At 44.6% G+C, this 11,966-nt stretch overlaps 1 protein-coding gene across 1 annotated transcript; it reads right to left on the reverse strand.

Annotated features, from left to right (window-relative positions):
• Positions 1-1,753: 1,753 nt before the first annotated feature.
• Positions 1,754-11,686, reverse strand: MYMK (myomaker, myoblast fusion factor). Its single transcript, XM_081024238.1, has 5 exons — positions 11,139-11,686; positions 8,810-8,924; positions 5,958-6,106; positions 5,205-5,321; positions 1,754-2,610 (listed from the first exon to the last, which is right to left on the reverse strand). Exons 1-5 carry the CDS (start codon positions 11,271-11,273, stop codon positions 2,464-2,466), a joined length of 663 nt encoding a protein of 220 aa, XP_080880364.1. The 5' UTR covers positions 11,274-11,686; the 3' UTR covers positions 1,754-2,463.
• Positions 11,687-11,966: the final 280 nt, after the last annotated feature.

Here is an 11,966-nt window from a genome sequence, read left to right on the forward strand (position 1 = left end):
AATAAACAAGGAAGCAGGGAGGTTGCAGCTGAAATGAAATTCGCTCTGGTTTCTTCTGCTGTTGGTAGCGAGCGAGCTTTAAGTCAGCACCAATGGGCAAGCTTAGGACGGTCATTGATAACAGCTGGATTCCAGCCAGATTCTAGTGCACTGTTGAATGTAAAGCAAGTGAGAGAAACATCTGCAAATCTTGGTTCATGTCACAGTCTGTTGCTGTATGACGTCACTGAAAATATAGCCAACTAAAGAGTGTCCATGTCAAAACAGAATCGCCCACACCCCAGTCAAGTAGTTTGGGGAATATATTTTTTTGCAGCCTGAGGACCACATTTCCTTCTGTACAACTTTATGGAGGCCACATGACACAACTATGAGGACTAGAACCATACTTTGGGGGGAGGCTGCAGCTCAGTGTCAGAGCACATGACATACACATCTAAGATCTCAGGTTCAATCCCCATCAGGAAGGGCTGGGAAAAGACCCCCTGCCTGAAACCCTGGAGAAGCTGCTGCCAGTCAGTGTAGACAATGCTGAGCTAGATGGACCAGTGGTCTGATTGGTTTAAGGCAGCTTCCTACCTAGCACTGATGGGTCATCCAGTGTGTAGAAAATGCATGCCCCTGTTTGTTGTTCAAGGTGATGTTCTTACTTTTAGTGTGTGTGTGTGTGTGTGTGTGTGTGTGTGGTTTGTTTTGTTTTCTGCGCTTAGCCAGGAGTGTGTCGAGATAGACGGCAGTGGTGCAAATGCATTGCAGATACTGAGCAAAGATTAATGTTGGCCTTCAGCGAATGTTGGTGGACATCCATCCTCCTCTAATTGTCCGTGACAGAGAGCCCCTGGCTTCCTTCCCAGACAGGATAAATAAATCATCCGCTCGGCAACACTAAACAGTCTGTTTAAGTTGGGATGGCGGTGCAGACGTTTTGAGCCGCGCCCCGCTTTCAGGAGCTGGGTCGTTCACCTCTAAATTTCCCGTGAATGTGGCAGGCGCTAATGAGGGCCTGGCTGAGCACACCTGCTGGATGTTTTCGGGTGGTGGAGAATTGAGCAGGTGGACATCACAAAGCAGGCACTGTTAGGGCCAGTCCTGCAAGGCACAGAGCACACCTGAGGAAGGCTTGGGAGCAGAAGGCATGAATGGAGCAAGCGGCTCTTTAATTCCAGTTGCCTGCTGACCTAGCATTTAATTTCTAAAAGGAGGAGTGATGGGACTGCCCTCCACTTTATCAGTCATTCCTTTTTTACCTGCAAGTTCAGAAGCTGCCCTGTGCTGAGAAGTCAGATCATCATTTCATGGACCTCAGTATTGCCAGCAGCGCTCCAGGGTTTCAGGCAAATAGTCTTCTCTTAGTCCCAACTGGAGATGCCAGGCTTTGAACCTGGGATCTATCTAAAACCCTGGAGATCTGCTGCCAGTCTGTGTCGACAGCTCTGAGAAAGGCGGGTGGATGAAGGCAGCTCCTTTTTCCTAACAATTCTTTTTAAATCCTCCCCCCCCCCATAATTATCCCCCTGGTTACTTTTTTCTTCATTCTGAAATCCATGCTCTCCTCCACTGCTCTCTTATCTTGGCTTTGCCTTATTTAGTCAGCAGAACTCTTTCTGCTCCCCTTTGCTGAATAAACATCTGGATTGTGACATCACGGATGACTACAGGATTGTGGGATCTGCAGGCCAGTTTAAAACCATGCCACGTCCAGAAACATGTATTGCAAAAGCTGTAGGTTAAATAAAGATGTTTATTTGGGTGAGGAAGCATAAATAGAAGAGGAAGTAAAGAAAAACACAAACTCTCCCTCTGCCTGCTCCTACTGTACAGACAGAAAGACAGTGGCTGCCCCTTTGGATCAGTTGTGAGTGGGGGAAATACTTCAATTTTTAGTTTCATGGAATTATAGTAAGGACTCTGGTCTCTCAGTTTGCTCCCCCCCAATAAAAAGTCCTCATGAAAGCTCATCAGCATTCTGATCTGAATTTTAACTGACCTACAACACGTTTTCATTCAGTTTTACTTAATGTGCACCTTTTTGCAAAACGATTTCACTAAAATAATGCATATTTTCATGCCATCTTCACAAACACATGTGTTTTTATAGACACTTTGCCCCCTATGATATTCCTCTTTGAACCCATTACTCAACTGGAGAGTTGCAGTGCAAGATTTAGAGTGGTGCAGATTCTGGAGGATGGCTGTGTTTCAGTTGGCAACTGGATTCATCCCTTCAATGCAAACTGACTCTTAATTTCTCCCCCATTCCCGTTAAGGATCGCCAGACCTGGCTGGTTGGGCTAGGAAACACGTTCAGCTTGGCTGGCCACCAGTTGCACATGGGATGCATTGGACCTGCCCTGCGGCTAGGGGGGTGGGGTGCACAGGTGCAGGTGCAGGTGCTCTATCCGTTCCACCAGCAGCAGCAGCCACACACAAACACACACACACACACACACACACACCACATTCTCAGACACAGCAGCAGAGGGTTGAACAGTCCAGTTTGGCCGGAGCGCCTCCATTGCCGGCCTTCTTGTTCACTTTGGGGAGCAGGAGGACAAAGGACATGGCCAAGGCACAGTGGTAGAAGCTGTGGACGTACGTGTAATCCCACTCCTGGAACAAGAAAAAGCAAATGAGATTCTTCAATGTGTGTAATGGTTTCTAGTTATTCAGTGGTGTAGTAGTTGGGAGTGTTGGATTAGGACCTGAGAAACCAGGGTTTGAATCCCCGCTCAGCCATGAAGCTCACTGGGTGACCTTGGGTCAGTCACTGCCTCTTAACCTCCCCTACCTAACAGGGTTGTTGTGGAGATTAAATGAGAAGCAGGGGAAGAACCAGGTATGGTACCTTGAGCTCCTTGGAGGGGGAAAAAGTGGAATATAAATGAAGTAAAATAAACAAGAATAATTAAAAAACTGTCCTCTCTTGCTCATTATGAAAACTGTGACAAACCCAACAGGATGGCATGAGCGATATTCCATTTTTGTTTCTCATTATAATCTGAATATTGATCTAATGTGAGATCACAATGGAGAGGCTTTAACATGGATATGGATGGAAGAATTTAGTATTATGTAATATGGGGTAATGGGGTCAGAATTAATAAAGGGAGCTTATCTTGGACTTTTTGTAGGGGAAAAAAGGAAATGAATTGATTACAGGACACCCTGATTTAAAAGAAATATTGGTTAACAGAAAGTGGAGAAGACAGATATTTGTATGGACTGAAGGTTTTAAATGATTTTATATATGCATTGCAGGCACTAGATGACCCTTTGGATCCATTCCAGCTCTACAACTAAGATTCAGTGATTCAGGGGCTTTGGTCATGCAGAGACTGAGGTCTATGCCTTTTGGTAAAATGTTTGTGTGTGTGTGTGTGGAAAAAGAGAGAAGCCAAATGTTGACACACTGAGGGAAGTGACAAAGACAATAAAAACTGGGTGGGTGTTGCTCCCACAGCTGTGGGCTGAAGACCATTCCTGCAAGCCCACGTTCCGAGAGATAAGCCAACTCTCCCTTGGACATCTCATGAGTCAGATGCCAAGAACTTTGGAAGCTGGCTTTTCCACGCGGAGAATCTCAGGACCTCTTACCTAAAATGGTATCATTGCTTCAGGCCTGTCGGAGTGTGATGGAGGGTTCATCCAGGAATTTTAAGATTTCAACCCTCCCCTTTTGCTGGGATGTGGAATATGTTTGGGCTTTGACTAATCTCCTGCCAGTGACATGCTTTCTACACAGGGTGATTTGCGGGGGGTGGGGGCAGGGGGGGCTATATAACCAGCTTACTCATGAAGCTGGCTCTGATTAGCCTCATAATTCTATCCCCCCTGCCCCCCCCCACAACACATGTGCTGGAAATGTTGGTTTATTTGCCACACACTCATTGGACTGAAATTGTTTTCAGACGAGGCTTGTTGCCATCTTTTCATCCATGAAACACTTCTTGCTACTGAGTTCCTTTTCCCTCGTGTCAGAAAGAGGTTTTCTAAACAAGCAGGACCTCAGTACAAGGGCTGGGTGATATCTGGTTTTCAACATCACAATATAGCACCAGCTAAACACCATGATATACCAATACAGTATATCACGATGTCTGGAATAAGGATGGAACTACGTAGAGATGAACAGTAGGGTTGGGCAACATCTTGTTTTCAACATTGTGATATATAACCGGCTAAACATCACAATATGCTGATATATCACAATGCCTGAAATAAGGATGGAATTATGTAGAGGCATTGGCTGGCTTCATGGTTTTCCCTTCATCGTGATTTTTGTTGGCACCTGCTCTTGTGATTTGCTGCCCCTGCATGAGACAGGGGAGAGCTGAGCTGGTGAAGTTAACAGGGGTTGCAGGAATCAAGAAAAGCATTGGCTGGCTTCACAGTTTCTCCCACATTGTGTTTTTTTGCATAACACACACACACACACACACACACACACACAATGAGTCACGATATATTGCCAAGTCAAAAATTATGAAATAAATATCATGATATGGACTTCAAAGCGGTTTTGTACAATATATTGATATATCACCCAACCCTACTGAGCACAAGAGCATTCTCCCTATCTGCAGTTCTCAACAACTGGCATTCAGAGGCATACTGCCTCCAGGGGAACAGCCCTGCTGTTGAATCAGGTCAACGGGGTCCCATCTAGTACAGCATCCTGTTCTGACAGTGGCCAGCTAGATACCCCTTTGAGAAACTCACAAGCAGTACCCAAGTGCAGCAGCAACTCTCCCCACTTGCACTTCCCGGAAACTTGTAATATTCAGAGGCATCTTGCCTTTGACAGTGGAGGGAGAACGCAGCGATTATGGCTAGTAGCTATGGATATTCTTATCCTCCACAAATTTGTCTAACACCCTCCTTTTAAAGCTTTTCAAGGTCGTGACCATCACTACCTGTTCAGGTGGCAAATTTCTGAGTTGTGCATGGCTATCTAAAAGAGCAGGAGGGCATAAGACCATTAAGTATGCAGTTACCTGAATTCACCATGGGGGAAGGGGGAAGGAGGGTCCATCCATGGCTATGAAGCAGAAGAATGCCCTCACTGTTGCCTTTTGCACATTTCCTGGGGGCTTCTCAGAGGGCATTTAACTGGCCATTTACCAGGATGCTGGACCCAGGTAGACAACTGCTCAGATTCACCAGGGCAGATCTTAAGTTTTATGTTTTGCAAGGGGCAGTCTTACCTCAAAGAAGAACCTCAGCATCAAAGCAAGGGCCCCGAAACAGAAGCCAGGACCAATCTGCTGGGTATAGACGCTTTTGTCTGGATAGAGACCCTTCTTCTCCTTCATCTTTTGTAGCTGGGAGGAAAGAAGGCAACAGATGATAGATTTCGTTTGCCATGGCCTTTTGCAAAAAGAAAAGCTGGCTTTCAAGGAAGTATGGAGTCTCCCACTGCCCCACATGATGCTTCAAAGCTCTTCCCTCCCTTCAAAATTCCTTTGATATATATTTCTCAAATGAAGGAATAAAAAACCAAGGTGTGAGCCCAAGGTTCTCTGTTGGGGGTGGGGGTGGGGACAGAGGTGTGTTTTCTTAATAGCCATCATTTCCCTCCAGGATGACGCTTGTGAACTGGGTAGCATCTTTCCATAGGAGCTTACTAAGGTGGTGGACTGTCCTTCATTTAAACAGAGGTTGAATTACTGGCTGTCATGTATGTATTCTTTAATTGTGATTCCTGCATTTCAGCGCGTTGGAGTAGGTGACCCTTGTGTCCCTAACTCTAAATTCTATTATTCTGTTATCTTGTTTGCTTTAGCTTGCAAAATGTCTTGGGCTGGATCTGTGGGAAACCAATTTCCCCCTTTCCCATAATCAGGTGGTAGAATGGGGGAGGAGGGCATCACACACACACACACACACACACACACACACACTTTGACTTGTTATGGCTGGCAATACTTGCTTAATGCAACCAAGAAGGGGAATCTTACCCATTTTACAGTGATCATGAGAACTGCTGTCCCAATCGGTCCCGAGTAGACGCCGTAGCCCCACCGATCATGGTAGATTCTGACTGCGATGGTGAGCACTCCAAACATCACAAACGTTGACCGTTTAGGCTCATCAAACTCTGCCAGGGCTGAGCAACAGGTGACTTACAGTGTGATTTGAAATGCTGTGTTGTTAGGGCAGCTTTAAATCTCCCTTGAAATGGATGTCTTTTTCCATTTCCACCTCATTTTTCCAATCTTGGATGCAGTTCTTCCACATTTCTTCAGCATTTTGTCCTCATGGAAATTCATTAGTATATTAATGTTCATTTTCTCTCATACATTTTTGTGTGCAGTTTGGGCAAATAGATACTCCCCCCCAAAAAAAAAAATCCTAATATAATGCATATTTGTACACATGGGTTGGTTGAAGAACCACAGTCCTTCAAAATCCAGACTTTCATTTGATCTGAACATTCCAGTGTTTGGCTTCTGTAGTTCTAGTGTTAAGACAAAGAGGGGAAACTTCATTCTGCCCACCTTCCTCCACAACATACATTGGTTTAAATATCTCTATCATATCTCCACTTACTTGAGTTTTCTCTGAAAAGCCCCAGATGTAACCTTTCCTGATAGGGGGAGTCACTCCACCCCCTTGATAATTTGGGTCGACCTTTTCTGAACCTTTCCCATCTCTGCACAATATCATATTTGAAGCAGCACAAGCAGAGCTCTACCCAGCACACTAACGAAAACTCAACGTGCTGTCGGCCACATTCACACCATATGTTGAAAGAGTTACAATACCAATACAATGATGGTTTCCTCCAGAGAATCCTGGGACCTGTAGTTTGTTTAGGGTGCCAAGAGTTCCCGAGTTCCCAGGGTGATTTAGCAATCCCTCTTCCCCAGGGAACTCTGGGAGCTGAAGCTAAGTGAGGTGGAATGGGAGAAGAGTTCTTTATAGCTCTCAGCATCCTAAACAAACCACAGCTCCCAGAATTCTTTGGAGGAAGCCATCATGGTTTAAAGTAGTTCAGAGTGTTTAGAGTGGTATGTTTCAAATGCACAGTGCAGATGGGGCCTTGGACTATATCTGTTTGCTGCTGACAATCTGCTCTGGCGGGTGTGGGTTAATGAACTACCTTGAATAAGCTACGATTCCCAGGATTCTTGGGTGGGTGGTATCCTAGTGCTTTAAATGTACAGTGTGAATGTGGCTGGTACCTGGGGACCTTGAGTTGCAAAGGGAAATACTGATGAAAAAGTTGAGTCAAATATGTTTTGGGGAGAACATCACCCCTTGTTCCCTCTATCTTCAATTCTCTGAGTCGTCCCAGGATGTTTTCAGACTGGGCTGAGGTTCCTCTCTGGTGTCATGCACCTGCCTGCAGCCCGCTAACTCACACTTCATCAATGAGGCTATGAATTATCAGAGACTGTCATTGCACGGGGAATGCGGTAATCGCTCGTAAAAATTATGGCTCCCGGCGGGCTCCATGAGTTCTCCAGATTACACAGCTGTAGCGTAGCTGTTTCAGATTTGCAGTCCCAGGAAATGTCCCTGCAAGGAGCTGAGCATGTTCAGCTCTTTGCAAAGCAAGATGGAGGAGAGGTTTTCTTCACGTCCCAGACACTACATGTCCATGTGTCCTTGGATTACATTTTTTTTATTATTATTATTCAATGGAGGTTTGTTTGTTTTTCTGGCTAAGGAATAACATCCAGTTTTTAATCTGTTCTGCTTGTCTGCTGACTTGATGTCCCCTCCCCCATCAGATAGATCCAGTCCTGTGAAATTATGGGGGTTTCCTATGGAAGTATGGGGATTAAAAATGGCAGCCAGCACCACAGAAAGATATGCCAGCAGGTTTTCTTCACCCTTACCCTGAGGATTCTAGCAGTGAGGCCACCCTAAATTGCAAAGCTTTTTTCATATTCAAAAACTCACTCTAGGCCCTGGTAATTTATTTACATAGCATTATCAAGGTATATGGTGCTTTGCGGAGTAGTTGGTAGGAGAGAAATTTGGCTTTGGTTGGCATTTTAACGTGGCCCTACTTTTTAATGCGCACAGTTTAAGAATGATGTTGACAAGAAAGGAGATTCTAATTAAACATCAGGAAGAGCTTTCTGATGGTAAGAACAGTGGAACGGACTCTCTTGGAAGGTGGTGGACTCTCCTTCTTTGGAAGTTTATAAGCAGAGGTTGGATGGCCACCTGCCATGGATAGTTTAGATGGTATTCCTGCATTGCATGGGGTTGGACTAGATGACCCTTGGGTGTTCCAATGCTACAATTCAATGATTATATGAATTCACACATCCCAAAACAAGCATTGCACTGAAACACAGCCTTCTCTCAAAAAGCTGCACTTCTCCAAATTTTGTAATGCTATTTTCCAGCCAAGTCACATGGCCCCCTATAATGCACATATCAAAATCCATGTCTTAGCAAAAATAACACACAAATGCATTATACTGTATTAAGAGAAATTGTTTGCCGTAATTGTATATTAGGAGGTATGTGTAATTAATAAGCTGCTGAGTTTTGTGAAAAAGAAATGCAAACTGGTTTGGAAATGTGCAAACTGTCTAGAAAAATCACGAATGGAGAGAAACTGAAGTTGATAGGGATGCTCATCTCTGTTACAGAGTAGCATAAGTATAGAATACTTCTCCCTCAGCAGAGGAATTTCTCAAAATTATTCTATTTCTGAAACTTCTTTTTGTTGTTATTGTTAAAAAACAATGTGTGACTAGGCATTGCTTGTTTTCCTCTATGTCAAATATTTGCCTTAACTCCCTCAAAGTAGCATGAGAAACCATCCCAAAGAACGACTTGCTCTTACCCATCAAGGACACCCACATTGATAAAGCTGTCCCAAATATACTGAAATATTCCAAGATGTCATACTGCATGAAGCACAGGATGGATAAACCGGGGCCGTCACATGCGTGGTAAATCTGTTGGGGAAACATAAGAACGTATGAACGTAAGGAGGGCCTGCAGGATCACACCAGTGGGCCACCTATTCCAGCATCCTATTTTCCCAGTGACCAACCAGATGTCTGTAAGAAACCTGGAAGCAGGACCTGAGCCCAAGAGCCCTTTCCCCTCCTGCAGTTTCCAGCAGTTGGTATTTAGAGGCATTGCTGGCTCTGACTGTGGAGGCAGAGCACAGCCATTGTGGCTGGCAGCCATTGAAAGCCTTCTCCATGAAATTGTCTAATCCCCTTTTAAAGCCATCCAAGTTGGTGGCCATCACCACTTCTTCCTGCAGGAGCAAGTTCCATAGTTTATACGCTGCATGAAGAAGAACTTTCTTTTTGTCTGTCTTTTGGACACCCACGAGTTCTAGTGTTGAGAGAGGGGGAGAAAAACTTTTCATTTCCTCCCTGCTATGCATCATTTTATAAAATTCTATCGTGTTGCCTCTTACTTGCCTTTTCTATAAAGTGAAAGTCAGAAATACTGCAGTCTTTCCACACAGGAGGGTAGCTCAACCCCTCAATCATTTTGGTTGCCCTTTTCCAACTCTACAACAACTTTTCCTGAGGATAGGCAACCAGAACTATACATGGCATCCCAAATGTGGCCGTGCCATAGACCTGTAGTACAGCAAACACTAGCTGTTTATCGCCAGCAAATCTTTGTCCAATGTTGATTTGTTTACTTATTTTGTAAGATTTACACAATGCATGATTGTTTAAAAGTCCTTTAAAAGGTTTACCAAGAAGGTAGAATCATTGGTAAGGAAAATACACAAAAATTAAAGGTGTTTGAAAAGTTAAAATAACAAAAACGGATTAAAACTTTCATCAACTTTCTTTATGCTCTTTCTTTTCGTTTATCAATAGAATTAAAGAAAAATTAAAAGATAAAATGTTTATAGCAGGTGCCGAAAAGAGTACAGTGAAGGGCGCCTGCCTGGTATCAATAGACAGGGAGTTTCAAAGTGTGGCTCCAAAGGCTACAGCTGTCAAGTCCCAAACACCTTTTTGTGGTTATGACCATCCCTCAAAAGGATTTCCGTTTCTAGCACCACCACCCTGTATCATGAACATTTGCCCCATTCCATCGCATTTCACCCATCTTTGAGTTGCAATGAGCAGGTTATTTGTGAAGGCAAAGGAGAGAGATGGAGTTCATGCAGATGTTTTCGGCTGTTGCAAGAACCCTTGTCTGGGTGGGAAGGTAAACGGCATTTCCATGCGCTCTGGCACTTGTCACGGTGTCCCGTCATGTCAGAAGTGGTTTAGTCATGCTGGCCACATAACCCGGAAAGCTGTCTGCGAACAAACACCGGCTCCTTTGGCCTGAAGTAAGATGAACACCATACCCCATAGCTGCCTTTGACTGGATTTAACTGTCCAGGGGTCCTTTACCTTTTTTTTTTTTTTTTTAAAAAAAAGCCTTTGTTGGGGGGGGGGTGTTGCAGATGTGTTTGCTGGTCTGAATAATTTCCTGTTGGGGAGATGGAGAAGGAGGGCCTTCAAAGGCTAAGACAGCGATGGCTGCATTTCTTCTGAGAAGCTGCAGAAGGTCTTGGCTGGAGGATGTGGAGCAGCTGCAAGTCTGTCTCGTTTTTCCTCCCCAGCCTTCGGTTCTATTTTTAAGTACATTCAAGGCCCCCACTAAAAACTCATGAGCACGTTTCCTAACTGGCCCACATCATGTGCAATTTTTTCATTAAATTTTATTACTGCATTTATACCCCAACCACATAATACCTGTTCTTCATTCGGTCTTTAAGTGTGGAGGCACATACACTTTGGAACTCCCTGTCTATTGACACCAGGCAGGTACCTTCACTGCACTCTGTTTGGCACCTGCTGAAAGCATCTACCCAGATATTTAGAAAGCTGGTGTGAGTTTTCACCTGTTTTTAGTTTGTTATTTTAACTTTTGGAAAGCTTTACATTATTATTTTTTCTTTTTATCATTTTGTATTGTTTTATCTTTTCTGTAAACTGGCTGTGAGGTCATCTCCCCTTTTCTTTTTTACAGTCAAGAAACATATGGCTAAATAAAGGTGTCTGCTCTACCACTGAGCTAAGAAATCTTAGTTCAATAGGAACATAGGAAGTTTCCTTTCCCCTCACCCCCTTTCACTTAAACAAATGGACAGACACCTTTGGAGAACAGAGAAGGAGGAAGGGGAGGGGAAAGTTTCTTACCGACACAAAGAACATGGTGAAGAAGTACACCATAGCCTCCATGTGGAACTGTCTCTTGGCAGCGATGCTGATGGTCGGGAGGAAAGCCAGGCTACTTAGAGTTGGCAGAAGGAGCTTGGCGACCAGAGAGCCCATCGAAAGGGAAGAGAGATTGCCAGAGCGTGGAAAGGCAGGATGACTGGAAGATCCTTCCAGATCGCAGAGCTGGTTGGCAAAGTCTGAGCTCCAAGGCTACTGTCCTGATCTGGGCCTTGGGAGAGACAGCTGAGCCAAATGGACTTTCAAGTTCAGATGGCCCAGCCTTGGCTTAGCCACTGTGTGCGTGAGATGTCAGCTGATGACAGGTGCTGGTGGGGGCTTGGGTTTATGACGGTGCACAGCTGACAGCTGGCATACAACACAGGCCACACTTGTGAGGCTTGGAGACCTCTTGAAGACCAACAGATGGTCCATTGCAAAGGCCAGCAAGCCTTTGGGATGTTTGCAAATAGATAAGCACAGGTGGGGCCACATTTGCTCTTGGCTGCTAGGAAAAGCAATTTCTTACTCCTTACCCATTATTGTAATCATCTAGCAAAATGCACAGCATTACGGCAGGTAAGATATGTGCAGAATGAGTGCTTGTATCCAGAGTCTTTAACTGGTTCAGACTATATGTCCACCTAGCTTAGCATTGTCAACACTGACTGGCATGATTCAGTCTTCATAGTTCTAAACAGGAGAGATAGTGAGCCCTACCTGCAGATGCCATTGGGGACTGAACCTGGGACCTTCTGGATGAAATGAGGTGCTCTACCAGTGAGCTACAGCCCTACTCCTAAAAATTCT

The sequence above is a fragment of the Podarcis pityusensis genome (assembly GCF_964106645.2).
Source record: "Podarcis pityusensis genome assembly, contig: HAP1_SCAFFOLD_708, whole genome shotgun sequence".
In the NCBI taxonomy this organism is placed as follows: Eukaryota; Metazoa; Chordata; class Lepidosauria; order Squamata; family Lacertidae; genus Podarcis; species Podarcis pityusensis.